The sequence below is a fragment of the Bos javanicus genome, chromosome 24 (genome assembly GCF_032452875.1).
Source record: "Bos javanicus breed banteng chromosome 24, ARS-OSU_banteng_1.0, whole genome shotgun sequence".
NCBI classification, from domain to species: Eukaryota; Metazoa; Chordata; class Mammalia; order Artiodactyla; family Bovidae; genus Bos; species Bos javanicus.
In genome coordinates, this window is record NC_083891.1 from 49,856,536 (window position 1) to 49,870,394 (window position 13,859).

General features: G+C 49.1%; 1 protein-coding gene across 50 annotated transcripts in view; it reads right to left on the reverse strand.

Moving 5' to 3' along the window:
* The window catches only part of MBD1 (methyl-CpG binding domain protein 1), a 59,192-nt gene extending 46,146 nt beyond the window's left edge, over positions 1–13,046 (reverse strand). For 6 of the 50 annotated variants that reach the window (XR_009733320.1, XM_061400151.1, XM_061400172.1 and 3 more), the window contains exons 1-16: positions 12,885–13,046; positions 11,512–11,645; positions 4,985–5,099; positions 4,731–4,897; positions 4,565–4,647; positions 4,361–4,401; positions 3,842–3,988; positions 3,623–3,751; positions 3,367–3,441; positions 3,118–3,237; positions 2,966–3,034; positions 2,244–2,411; positions 1,600–1,899; positions 1,369–1,506; positions 895–1,026; positions 748–809 (exon numbers count right to left, since the gene is read on the reverse strand). Coding sequence is in view for 49 of the 50 variants with exons in the window: in XM_061400151.1 (XP_061256135.1) it covers positions 748–809; positions 895–1,026; positions 1,369–1,506; positions 1,600–1,899; positions 2,244–2,411; positions 2,966–3,034; positions 3,118–3,237; positions 3,367–3,441; positions 3,623–3,751; positions 3,842–3,988; positions 4,361–4,401; positions 4,565–4,647; positions 4,731–4,897; positions 4,985–5,099; positions 11,512–11,621 (1,856 nt within the window). In the remaining variant the exon portion in view is untranslated. The remainder of the gene's footprint in view (positions 1–747; positions 810–894; positions 1,027–1,368; positions 1,507–1,599; positions 1,900–2,243; positions 2,412–2,965; positions 3,035–3,117; positions 3,238–3,366; positions 3,442–3,622; positions 3,752–3,841; positions 3,989–4,360; positions 4,402–4,564; positions 4,648–4,730; positions 4,898–4,984; positions 5,100–11,511; positions 11,646–12,884) is intronic. The other 44 variants (XM_061400154.1, XM_061400168.1, XM_061400181.1 and 41 more) reach the window with 19 other exon arrangements.
* Between the last annotated feature and the right edge of the window lie 813 nt (positions 13,047–13,859).

Genomic DNA, 13,859 nt, shown 5'->3' on the forward strand with positions numbered 1-13,859 from the left:
CACTAGTCTGCAGGACAAAGGAATCCAGGGGTTCAGGTCAACAGTTTACGCTGCCTGTCTGGCTCTGGTCAGGGCTCTCAGCAGTCCTGCAGGAGGCAGCGTTCCCCTGACCTCCTCCCACCAGCCCAGTCCTACAGTCCTCCCACCTCCCTATCCTTCCTTCCACTGCCACACCTGTAGGACAGTTCTGTGCAGCAGCTGAAACAGTTAATGACCTCAACAGGCTCCAGAAAATCTCAAGAAACACAGCCTGATTCCTTCCACTGAGGATACTTCAGTTGTGTGTGGGCCCCAATCACAAAGCCATCTCAGGACCAGATCTCCTGACTACCCCCCAGTGACCAGCCCATCCATTCATCTCTTGGAAACTCCACAGGCCTTCAAGACCCCAAATGATGATTCTCTGAATAAAAACTTCTAAGTCTGACCCCTGTGGATTTTCTTAAGAATACGGGGGAAAAGCTTTCCTTATCTTCCCTTTTCTTTCCAATCTTATCACAGGGCACCATCACCTCTCCCACCATCACCTCCTGTAACCCTCCTCAAGGAGGGCCCTGGCCCAGACCTCAGGAGAAATTTCTAAGGTCCTGCACATACTCCATCACTGATGGTGACCAGAGCAGTCGTACTGGGCCTTTACCTCCCACTACGCCATGCCAAAATGCTGGCTGCTCTCACGACTCAGGGCCCACATCTGGCCAGAACCCCTCCCTCCGCCATCCCGACCCCTCACAGTGCGGGGCACACCTTGGCAACCAGACTGCTGTGTCCCGGAGGCGGGTTCCACCCAGGCTGAAAATCTCCGTGATCTGGGGAAGAATTAACATCAGGGTCAATATGACTGGTGGGCCTAGAGCAGGGTCAGGACAGAGTGGGGCGTCCCCCAGCACTGACCACGGGCGTGCCAGCCCCTCCTGCCTCCTCCTCTGGGGGCAAGTCAGAGGTGGAGTCAGCCTTGTTGTCGTCCTTGTCCTCCTCAGGGTCAGGTGGCTCTTGCTTCACTGCTGGCAGGCCTGGGTCTACTGCCTGGGAGAGGCGGGAAATTGGCAGCTGTCAGAAGGGCAGGGCTGGCCTGAGGAAAGTGTCCCTACCAGCCAACCTGTCCCTGTGCTGACACTCCGTCACACCTGAGCACAGAAAAACCATCACTGTCTACAGACCTTTCCCATTCCTCACAGATTTCCATTTTTCTGTTAAGTGGGCGGCAAAGCAGGCCAAACTAGTTGCCTGGGGAGGGTGAGGCATCTGTCAGACAGGCGGGATAATTCTGTGAGAGGCTGTCATCAGCACACCTATTACTGTGTTCAAAGAACCACCATCATGGCTCCCCATCACTCTGCTCACAGACCACCCATCACTGACCCCCACCTTGCTGGGGCAGCCAGGCAGCAATACAGGAGAAGTCAGGATGGCTGTGCCAGGTGTCCAGTCTTCCTGGGCATCCGCCTTCTCTTGCTTCACCTGGGGTAAGGCCACAACCCAACTCAGGCCAGGGCACTGGGCCTCCTGTGTGGAGGAGGATGGCAGCAGACTTGGTCCCAGCTTCCCTGCACGAGGCTGGGTGGGGTTAGGAAGGGCAGGATAAGGCGGGACCCTCACCTGCAACCGAGTTTCTGTGGAAGCCGGGGCTGGGCCAGGCACCTGCACGGGACTGCTTGCACCCTCCCGTAAGAACACAAGGTCAGTGCCAGGTGGGGGCAGCACAAAGCCACTGCCTGCTTCCTCCTTCACTGGAGTCTGGGCTCGGTCTGGTTGAGCTGCGGGTGTGGCCAAGGGAGGCTTCAGGGTCTGACCCAGATGGGGCCTTCGAGTAGAGCCAGGCCTCTTTCGACGAGGGTGAGCTGGGGGCGGCGATGCCCCATCTTCGGACCCTGCCCAGACACTTGGCAGCAGCCGCTTCTGTGAGGAGAGGTGGCACGTTATGGCCACCAGGTACAATACTACCCTGCTCTGATTGATGCGCCCAACCCCGTCAGTTCCAGCACGGAATCTCCTTATGGACGAGCCGCTCATCACACAGGCTGTGAGTCTCCTATCAGCAATGACAGTACCTCCTAGTTTCCTCATTTATCCCAGCATAACGTCTGCTAATTGGTGGCAAACCCACCGCCCCACCGACCACTCTGAGGCTGCAGGACCCACTAGAGGTCTGCCCGCCCCTCCCAGGCATCAGGTGGCAGGGGGCATGAGGGGGAGACTGGCACTATTCCTCCCACCCACCAGACCCTTCCTGCTACACCCACCATAGCAAACTGCAGGCACTGGCGCCAGCGACACTTCTGGCGCTTCTGGTTGCTGCCCCCAAACTTGGGCTTGTCACAGCAGAAGTCGCAGTGGCCACAGTCCATCCGCCGCAGGCAGGCTGCACAGGTCCCACACTTGCGGTTCTGCCGACGGTTTGTGTAAGGCTGCTGGGAACAGGAAGTGTGGGGCTGTCACTAGGATAGTGACAACGCTGCTCCTGTTGCTCGTCCACCAGCCCCACTGGAGGGAACTGGCTCCCACTAGTCACACCTCCTGTCTGCGAGTCCAGCGCCAGGCGGTATCACTGTCCTGGAAGGTCCTTGATACCATGAGCACGGTGGCTGCTTCAATACAGTATCCATCATTCTATCTGCTGGTCCCCCACTAGCTACCAAGATAACGTCTCTGACCCCCGCCTCCAGCAGAATTTTGCAGACGCCCATTAGCTCCCATCGCTGCGCCCGCTCATCCTATGCGGACTTCGGGCACTGTGCCAGCTTTTCCTCTGTGAGCCCCATCAGAGCGTTGGTTCATCTGACACCAGGTCCTGTCACTGCACCTGGGGGTCCCATATTAGTTCCTACCCCACTGTCTGCTCAGCCCATACTAGTATCCATCACTGTACTTTACTACTCCCCTATTAGGCCCATTGCAGCATCTGCTTCTTTGGGTTAACCAAGCGCCCTGGGAGAGTCTATTCAGGTAGGGTGAGGCCACTCACTAGCTCGTCCTCGTCTACACAGTAATAGATGAATTCAGCAGGTGGCGAGGGGGCCAGGGCTCTGGGGTGCTGCAGAGGCAAATGGGGTGGGGTCAGGGCAGGTAGCTGGTGAGGTTACGGTTGTGCCGTCCCCCTGCCCACCAGGGCCTCACCAGCTCCGGAGACTCTGGAGGCTGCGGTGGGGGAGGTGGAGGCGGTGACTGGGCTCGGGGTGGACGCCGCCGGGGCACCACCTTGGAGTCGCAGCCTCCCCTGCGGCGGCCGTGTTTACCCTGAGAGAAAGGCAGAAGGCAAGTTTAGGCTTGGCGGCACCAGGCAGACACAGACCACCGCCCTCCCCTCAGGTGTGCAGAAAGCATGCCAGGGGGACAGGCAGGCAGAGTGTGGGCTGGGGCACTCACAGCAGGGGGAGCCACAGCCAGGGGAGGGCGTCGTTGACATCGCTGATGGTGGCGACGGAGGCGGTGAGCAAGGTGCTGGCAGACAAGGGCAGGTAGGTGAAGCCAGAGCGGTGAGTGTGAGGTGGGGGAGAAAAGAAGACATGAGGTGGGCAAGGCCAGGTGGAAAGACGGAAGCAGCAGCAGCTTCAACCACAGTGTAAGCGCTGCCCCAGCCCCCCACTGCACAGCCCCCACTGGCCGCTCCACTCTGACTTACCCGGAGGCAGCGCCGCTGGACGCACTTCCACTGGCGCCGGAGACCGGGGCGCGGAGGGCGAAGGCAGACTCGACAGCGGCCACAGTCCTCTCGGGTCTGACAGCCCCGGCACACTCCACACCCTCGGCTCTGTGGGGGCCGGAGGTGTGAAGCGTGGGGCCAGGGCTGAGGGCCAGGAGCACGGGTGAGCCTTGGGCCCACCCCAGCTGCCTGACTCACCCTTTCCACAATGCGGAGGCACCGTCTTCGCTCACACTTGCAGAACAGCCCCGAGGCCACATCATGGGGCAACTGCAGGAGGCAGGTGGAGCAGGCCCCACAGTCTTCCTTTACCTGGCAGGCCGTGCACTCCCCGCAGCCCACACGCTGCCAGGAATGGGTGGGGCAAGGTCACGGGTCCAAGCGGAGTGGCTCCAGGAGCACTGCCCCTCACGTGTCTGCTGACCCCACATTGGCCCCTATCACCACGTCTGCTGGTCCCCCGTCTGCCTCATCACTGTCTGGTAACTAGTGATTAGCCACCATCACTGAGGCCATAAACAACGTCTACTCTCCCCTGTGACCCTTATCACAGTGTCTACTGATTAACTTCCATTACTGTCGACTGCCTGCAGCCAGCTCCCTACAAAATGACCCTGACATCCAGTGGATCCATCACTGTTCCTTCAGACTCTGACCAGCCCCCATCACATCCTGCTCCCACCGCACACTTGTGAGGAGGAAGTAGGCTGTGCTTACCTTAAACATCCTCTGCTCCCGATTGAAAGCGATCCTCTGTGCTGCAGGGAGGGAGACAGAAATGTTAAAGGAGCATCAGGTATCTGACCTCACGACTCCCTCTGCTCTGTCATCTACCACTAAGCCCCCAGCCAGATATCTGTATGCCAGCCTGACACCGAGGCTGCTCCAGCTCTACCTCCCAGTGCCCCAGGGGCCACTCACCTCGGCAGTCCTTGCACAAAGTCTTGAGCCGCTGCCTTCGGGTACCATCTCCTGAAAAGCTGATTCCACAGTTCTCACAGCACCTAGGATGGGAAACATGGGTGTGGGGCCCTGAGTGTACCCCCAACCAGAACCCTCACGGACTTGACTCTAGCTCAACACTCACCCAGGGGCAGGAAGCGAAGCTGGGACTGTGTCAGTGTCAGCCTTGGTGTCATCCCTTGGTGCCTCCTTCCTGACCTCACTCTTCTGAGGTCCAACCTGACACTTCCGAGCCTTGGCTGGCTTCGAAGGCTTCTTCCGCTTCCTGCTGGTGATGGCCAAGGATTGGGCCTGGAGACAAGAGCAAGGGCAGGAGACCAGTGGGCTAGTGTCAGGAGGCTCAGCGCCCGTGCCCAAGTATTCTACACCGTACAGTACCTTGGGGGATGGATAGCAGAGGACGCCTTGTTTGAAGTCGAAGAGGGTGAGATCACATGCAGGGCCCAGGTATCGGGTCAGCTCAACTTTGCTTCGGATCCTGTCTCCTGTGGGGCTGGGGATGGACCAGGACAGGTTGGTACCTAGCTGGAGCCACTGCCACTCCACCCACACAACCCTCCCACAGGGCTGGTGAACAGGCCTGGAGAGCTGGTGGGATACAGGAAGCAGCCTGGGATCAACCTATGAACCCCAACCAAGAAACTACCCCAAATAACTCCAAACAGCAGGAATATAAAAGGTGTATAAATGCCAGCGTGTAGACAAAGATTAATAAATAATATAAATGCAAATGGATATGCACAGATTTATAATGTGTGCTACTACTGGCATTCCATATAAGTGAAAGGAAATACAAATAGCAACACAAATTAATTAAATAACACACATGTATTAGCATTTCATACTATGTACACAAACAAAATCCATACAAGAAAAAAAAGTGTTTTAAATATAGCAGGCTCTTGAACAACACATGTATAAACTGCATAGGTCCACTTACACATGAATTTTTTTCAATAAATATATTGAAAAATTTTTTGGAGATTTGTGACTACTTAATTCAATGAATTATATAGCCTAGAGATACTGAAAAAATTAAGAAAAAGGTGTGTCATGAATGCAGAAAATATATGTAGATACTAATCTATTTTATCATTTACCACCATAAGATATATACATGAAATCTATCATAAAAAGTTAAAATTTACCAAAACGTGCACAAATACTTAAGATCGTATGTGGCACCATTTGCAGTCAAGAGAAACGTAAACAAAAGTAAAGATGCAGTATTACATCATAACTGCACAAAATTAACTGTAGCATGTATCATACTACTATAATCATCTCACAGCCACCTCCTGTTGCTGCTGCAGTGAACTCAGGTGTTGCAAGTATTTACTTTCAATGCCATGGAAGGCGAATCATCTCTGTGAGCAGTTTGTTTCTCCATAAAATTGAGCATCACAGTAGAAAGTGACCCCTTGCAGTGGTTTTTCTCATGTCATTTTCATTGTATTTAGTGCACTACTGTAAGCTTTTAATAACACCTTGGGACCCATAACAAAGTGTCACTGGTGATACTGCAAGTGCTCCCAAGAAGCAGAGAAAAGTCATAACATTACAGGAAAAAGCTGAATAGCTTGACATGTACCGTAGATTGAGGTCTGCAGCTGTGGTTACCAACAATTCAAGATTAATGAATCCAATATAAAGTGAAAGTGGAAGTGTCACTCAGTTGTGTCTGACTCTTTACAACCCCATGGACTACAGCCCACAAGGCTCTCCTGTCCATGGAATTCTCTGGGCAAGAATACTGGAGTGGGTTGCCATTTCCTTCTCCAGGGGATCTTCCCGACCCAGGGATCGAACTTGGGTCTCCTGCATTGCAGGCAGATTCTTTACCATCTGAGCCACCAGGGAAGCCACCCACTGTATGGACTATTATTTTTAAAAAAAAGAAAGGAAAAAAAAACAAAGGAAATTCAGAAACTGTTGCTGCAACTATGCCAGCAGCTCGAAAACCTTGTACTTTTTGCAAAATATGTTTTTATCTTGTACTGAAAATGCAGCTTTTATGTGGATGCATGATGGCTATAAGAAAGTCATATCTATAAGTTATAACAAGATTTGAGAAAAAGTCAAGTCATTATATGACAACTTAAAGCAAAAGCAAGGTGAAGGCTCTAAAGCTGGGGAATTCAATACCAGCAAAGGATGGTTTGGCTTTACAAATGTCAAGACAACAGAAAAAGCGGCTTCTACCAACCAGGAAGCAGCAGACAAGTTCCCAGACGCCACTAAGAAAATCACTGAGGAGAAAGGCTCTCTGCCTGAACAACTGAACAAATTTTTAATGGAGATGAAAGTACCCTATTCTGAAAAGTAAAAAAAAAAAAAAAGGTGCAAAGGACATTTATTAGTAAGAAAGAGAAGTGAGCACCAGGATTTAAGGCAGGAAGGGATAAACTAACTCTATTGTTTTGTGGAAATGCAGTCAGGTTTATGATCAGGACTGCCGTTATTAATAAAGCTGCTAACCCTCAAGCCTTGAAGGAAGATAAACACCAGCTGCCAGTGTTTTGGTTGTACAAGAAGGTCTTGACAGTGAGAACCATTTTTTTTTTTTTAATGGTTCCACTGATGCTCTGTTAGGAAGTCAGGAAGTACCTCACCAGTTAAGGGACAGTTTTAAAAGTTCTTTTGATATTGGGCAATGCCCTGCCCACCCAGAACCCCATGAATTCAACAGCAGGTGTCGAAGTGGTTTGTTTGCCCCCAAACACAATGTCTCTAATTCAGCCTATAGATCAGAGGGTCATAAAGGACCTTTATGGCTCCTTACTCGCAGAATTCTATGGAAAGAACTGACAACACTATCAAAGAGAATCTTCATAGACAGAACATCCTAGTAGTCTGGAAAAACCATTGAAGATGCCATCATCGTTATAGAAAAGAGTGTGAAAGTCATCAAGTGCAAAACAATAACTCCCTACTAGAGAAAACTGTGTCCAGATGTTGTGCATGACTTCCCAGAATTTACAGCCAAGTCAATCAAGGAAATCATGAAAGAGATTGTGGATACGGCAAAAGTCAGGGAGGGGATGAAGAGTTTCAAGACATCGATCTTGGACTTGAGCTAACAGACACCACACCAGAGGAATTAACACAAGACAACTTGATGGAGATGACTGCTGCTGAACCAGTACCAGATAATGAGGAAGATGAAGGAAGAGTGCCAGAGAAAAACTGATATTAGACAATCTAGCAGAAGGGTTCTGATATTCAAGACCACTTTTAATTTTATATGACATGGCCACTAAAATTAAAGCAAACAGAGGAAGAAAGATTGAGACAATGTAGAAACATTTTTGGAGAACTGAGAAAGCAAAAAAGTCAGAGAGAAATTACAGTGCATTTCTATAAAGTCACACCAAGTGTTTCTGCCCCTCCTGCCTCCTCCTGCCTCCCCTACCTTCTCCTTTTGCCTCTGCCACCCCTCAGTAAGATGAAACCCCCTTTCTCTTCCTCCTCAGCCTACTCAACATGAAGACGACAAAGATGAAAACCTTTGTGATGATCCACTTCCACTTAATAAATAGTAAATAATAACAGGCCGTACAGTTAATACTTATCTACATTTGTGGGTGTCTTTGTGTGAAAATCTAACAATTGTAAGGCAAGAACTGTATGAGAATTTCCCTGGTAGTCTAGTGGTTAAGAACCTGCCTGCCAATGCAGGGGACATGGGTTTTGATTCCTTGTCCAAAAAATTCCACATGCCGTGGGGCAACTAAGCCCGTGCGTTGCAACCACTGAAGCCCAGGCACCTACAGCCTGTGCTCTGCAACAAGAGAAGCCACCACGATAAGAAGTCCACACCAGCAACAAAGAGCGGCCCTCACTTGCCACAACTAGAAAAAGCCCCCGAGCAGCAACCAAGACCCAGCGCAACCAAAACAAAAGAACTGTATGAGACATTTCTGTGTCACCATCATCATCATGGCCCAAGTATTCCTCTATGCAAGACTCAAAATGGACAGCCTATCTTTATTCAGACATTTATAGGTAAATGGTATTTAACATAAAATTAATAACTTGTTAGTTTTCTTACTGTTTTATAACTATGCCGTCAAAGAATTACATTACCATACAGTATGCCTCGCTCCCTGGTTAATTAAAGAAACTGCCTATCATCACAGGTAAGTGCCTTGAAAAAACCCAAAAATGTACCAATGTAACAACATTGTATCATGAATATGATTATAATATTGTATGCCATAAAAACTTTATAACAATTTATTCATTAGTGTACAGGCTAGGCTACCAGAAAGCAGAAATATTGCTCCTTCTCAGTTATCAATGCATGAATTGTTATACCTGTAAATAAACATAAATTTTTTGTATTATGTTTTCATTTTTGATATCTGGTATTAGTAATATGTATAAGATCTACAATGCCTTGTGTCATATAAGATAGTATTAATGTAGGGCCTTGACAGTCAGACAACTTATCCTGTAAACAGATGATGTAAATTTAATGTATTGCTAAATACAGTACAGTGCTGTGAATGAACTTTTTCTTCCTTATGATTTTCTCCTTTTTGGGCTGTACCACTCAGTCTATGGGATCTCAGTTCCCCAAACAAGCACTGAACCTGGGCCATGGCAGTGAAAGCCTGGAATCCTAACCACTAGGCAACCAAGGAACTCCCACGTGATTTTCTTTAATCTCTTCTCTAGCTTATTTTCCCGCAAGAATACAGTATATAATACATACACCATACAAAGTATGTGTTAACCAATGATTTGTTATTGATAAGGCTTCCAGTCAACAGTAGGCTATTAGTTGTTAAGCTTTTAAGGAGTCAAAAGTTATATGTGTATTTTTGACTGCACAGGGAATTGGCTTCCCTAATCCCTACATGGTTCAAGGGTCAAGTGTATGTGTACAGACAATATACATACAAATACACGTATAAACAAATAAATGCAACTACATACAAAACAAAGCGTAAGTCACTGATGTTGGAAGACAATACTCCACAGGTCACTCACATTTTTGCATGTCTTACAAGAGAGGCACTGACTACCCTTTGCAAGGAGCTATCTTTTCAAGGATGTGTGTACAGCATCAGCCTTGGAAGATAAGAGATAGGGTGTTCTTCCAGAGCAAGGAAGGCATCCTTACTGTCCTAACATTATTAAAGATTGGATTCCTTAAGCTCGGAGTTCCTTTCCCACAACAGTGCATGTGCAGATGCTAATTAAGTAGCCCTCTTCACGTCGCCCTGTGGGAATCGGCATTTGGGGAACTGGCACAAGAATGATGACATACAGATACTGCTGATGCGGTGAGTAATAAACTGTCGGTCAGGGAGATAGGGGTCCCTTATCTCCTACTGGTACCCCCAAAACTGAAACACACTCACTTGTTATCTTGCCCTAATTTGGGTAAAACCTCTGGCCTCTTCTATTCTCAATCACTGCACTCATTTTGAAAGTTTTATAAAAACTGTAAATACATGAATAAATGTACAATATAGACATAAAAATATTATTTATAAGCATATAAATAAATATAATTCTAGTTACAATTTAAGCAAAGAGCAACTTACACACAAAAAAGTTAAGAAAATTTAATAACTACATGACTAACATATTCTAAAAGACCTCAAATCCTTAAACGTAACTTTTTTATAAACACATATTTTCATGTATTTATAGTCAATTCTCATTATTCACAGTAATTCTGTTCTATAAAGTCACTTTGAACACTGAATTAGTGAGTACAGAATCACTGCTCCTAGGGGAACTACAGGTTAGGTTCCTGTAAGCCTCTGGTCACATTTTTGTCAACCAATCAGTATATTACCCTGTTTTATGTGTGTTTCTGTTTAAAGACACCTTGTTTAATATAGTCCTCTTACAAATAATTAACTGCATGGTCTTTGAACGATTTAACAATAGCAGTTTTGGAAGCCATCTGTGTTATACAGGTTCCTTTGTCAATGTCCTTGTAAACCAAGCCAGCCTCATCAGGACTGAAAACCTACTCTTCTTCAAAACCCTTTTCCTGTACTGCACCTATCAGGTGTTTTTTAAACTTCTTCCATGGACTCTTTCATCTGCAGAACCTGCCTCACCTGCAAGTTTAACACTTTTCACAAAGTATCACCTTTGGAAACGTGTGAGCTAGCCAGCACCAGCTGAAACAGGCTTACTGTTTCCGTAACCCTAGGAACATGACAGCCGATGTCCTTTGCTTTCGGCTTCACCACACTGTCCACTAAACTCTGGTCACCACCTCATGGATCCACAGATTTAGCCACTTTTCCACCTTTTCCTTAGCTTCATCATGTACTACAGACGTTACTTTAGCACTTCCTGGAGCAGCCTTACATACTAATTGGCTAATTTACTTTTTTCTAGATATACTGCCTTTTTGATTCATTAACATTGAACTCACAGTCAACAGCACTGCGACTCATGCCTGAACAAAGCTTATTTAACATGCATTTTCTCCATATGGCACAAAACAGACTTCCTGCACTTAGCTCACTGGACAGCACTTCAACACTACACTCGGGGGCAACTCTACAAAGCAAAATCACCATTAAAAAGTGCAAAAAACAGAACACTAAGTAGTCCTCAATAAGGATACTTGTTTACAGCTTAAGAGCTAATATAAGAAATCTTCATTCAATCTTGGCTGGGAACACACGCATCAGGCGACCTATTTCTTGCCGCTCTGTGCATATCCACAAATGATCATGAAAACACAGTGAGTATGACTTCAGGGGTACAAACAACAAATCTTAGTGAGTAACCAAATCTTCAAATATAGAACCTGCAGATAATAAGGATCAACTGTACATGCATACCCATAAATCTAATCACACACCCCTGATTTCACCCTGCCTAACCAGGTTCAGCCCTAACCCCTCTGTCCACAACCCACCCAGTACCTCTGGTAGTAGGTGTCTGAGCGTCCACAGGTGGCACCTGACTTGCGAAAAACCTCACGGCGCTTCCAGCCAGGGCCCAGGGCTGGGCAGTCCAGCCAGTCCTCAGCCATGGGGACCACGGAAGCAGCAGAGGCCTGCAACACAGAAGGGGCAGTGGGAAAAACTGAGGCGTTAGAAAGGGACATGTTGTGCCCCAGGCCACACAAACCTGTGTTTCTATTCATGCTTGTTTAAGACCTAGGACCTGCCACAAGCAACTGGCCAACATAAGGAAGAGTAAAGCCCCATTCCCACTTCGTTCTTCCCTGTCCTGGGCCCAGGAGCTTGTCATCCGCCCGGCTTCTTGATCTGGCAGCCCCATCCTCAACCCAAGGGTCCCCATCCTCAACGCATTCCTCACTCTCACCGTCCTAATCCCCAGTTCCTCCCTAACCTCAGCCAGAGAGACCGCATTCCTCCCATCTCTAGCGCGAGAGGCCCCCACAGGACTTGGCTACCTCAGTACTCTAACCTCCCATTCATTCCCTTCCTTGACCCAAGAGTCACTAATTTCTGTTAGTCTTTTAACCCTCCCATTCCTTTCCTGTCTGCTGTCCTCTTATCCTTCTAACTCAGTATTACTGCCTCCATTCCCCGAGTCCTCTGCCAAAGAACCCTCAGCTCCTCTGCAAGCTTGACCTGAACAGCCCCTCATTCCCTCGGTACCCTACTCCGAACGCCTCCGCATCTCACTTTCGCTCTGTCAGTGTTTTGAGTCCCAATTGCTTCCCGAGTCTCCGAACCCGCCCTATTTCCCTCTTCTGCAGTTAACAAGTTTCCTTTGGAGTCCTCACCCTCCGTTCCTCTCATCAGCTTGAGACACCCTGATTTCTCCCTTCAGCATCTGAACCCCCTACCCCATTCCTCTCCTCTTGGTCCAAGACCAAGCCATCCCTAACTGTTGGCTTTCTGATTCCCTATTTCTCTTCGTCCTCCATACGAGACCCCCGTCCCTCCCTTTCAGCATTTCAACTCATTTCTCCCCGTCATCAGCCCGAGGGCCGCTCATTTCTTCCCTTTAGCATCCTGGACCCCTATTTCTCTCTCCTTAACCCGAGAGGCCCCGATATCTCCCCTCAGCGTTCGGATCCTCCCCATGGCTCTCCGTCCTTGTCCAAGAGCCCGACACTTCCACCTGTCAGTCTTCGGAGCCCCTAGTCCTCCCTGTCCTCCGTCTAAATCTTCCCAAGACTCCCTTCAATATTCGAGGCCGCCATTCCTCCCACTCATCGGCCCGAGGGCCCTTCATTGCTCTCCGTCAGCGTTCTGAGCCTCAACCCTTCCCTATTCTCCGCCTGAGCGGTCTCCATTTCTACCCCCCTTGACCGTCTCACCAGCTCGGCTCACGGCTGGTACCTTCCACCGTTCTAGGTCCGCGGACCCATGGCGAGAATCCCGCCCGTGGCTCCCGCCTCTCCGGCTCCTCGCCTTCCTCCTCCGCAGCCGCTTCCTCCGAAGCTGTAGCTGTCGCCGCCGCGGCCGTTCGTTGCTCCAGGAACCGGAAATCCGCTGTCCCTCTCTCGGGTTCCGCCCCCTGGCGGGACGCCTGCGCGCTAATACCCCGGAGCGTGGGTCGTGATGAGTGGACCTCCACGCCTGCGTGTTGAGTCCGGCGGAGGAGCGCGCCCCTTTAGACGAGGCCTGCTGCGCTTGCGCACTGACGTCCAAAGAGGCTCGCGCCTCTTTAGAAAGCTGCAGGGCTTGCGCACCTCGCTTGTGCTCCTCCGCCCAGCTTTTGGTCTGGTCACGTGTGCTTTCCTAGCCCAACTTGAGGGGAGGAGGAGGATTGGGGTCGGATTTAGTCTCTTAGTGGCGGTCCCCACAAGAGGTAACTGGGAGGGAGGGGCGGAAAAGTCTGTAAGCCCTCTTCGCCCACTTTGTAACCTTGTTTGCGCATGTCCTCTACCGTTCCTCCTGTCAAGAAAAAATGAATCAGTAGTCGGTCTAAAGGAGAAATAGGAAATTTTATTTGTTCTAACCTGAGGGCTCTAAACCTAAAGACAGTGTTTCGGAAAACTCTACGGATTGTTCACTTGTTTTCACTGGAAGACACAAGTAGATACATTTTTGAATCAAAGGGTATATACATATCACAGTGACGCGTATTACATAAAATTCAGAAGAGATACTGTGTAGCTGGACCACGCTGACTCCGTGTTTTCAGCTCCATCATAGGACTAAGACCCACAATTCTGCCTCTTCCCTTTTCTGCATGACTGAGCTTTAGCTTACTCAGAAGGAATGCGCCCTGCCAGGGAAGCTCAATATCAACTTTTACCCTTTCCTTTATCTGATAGGAAAATTGGAAG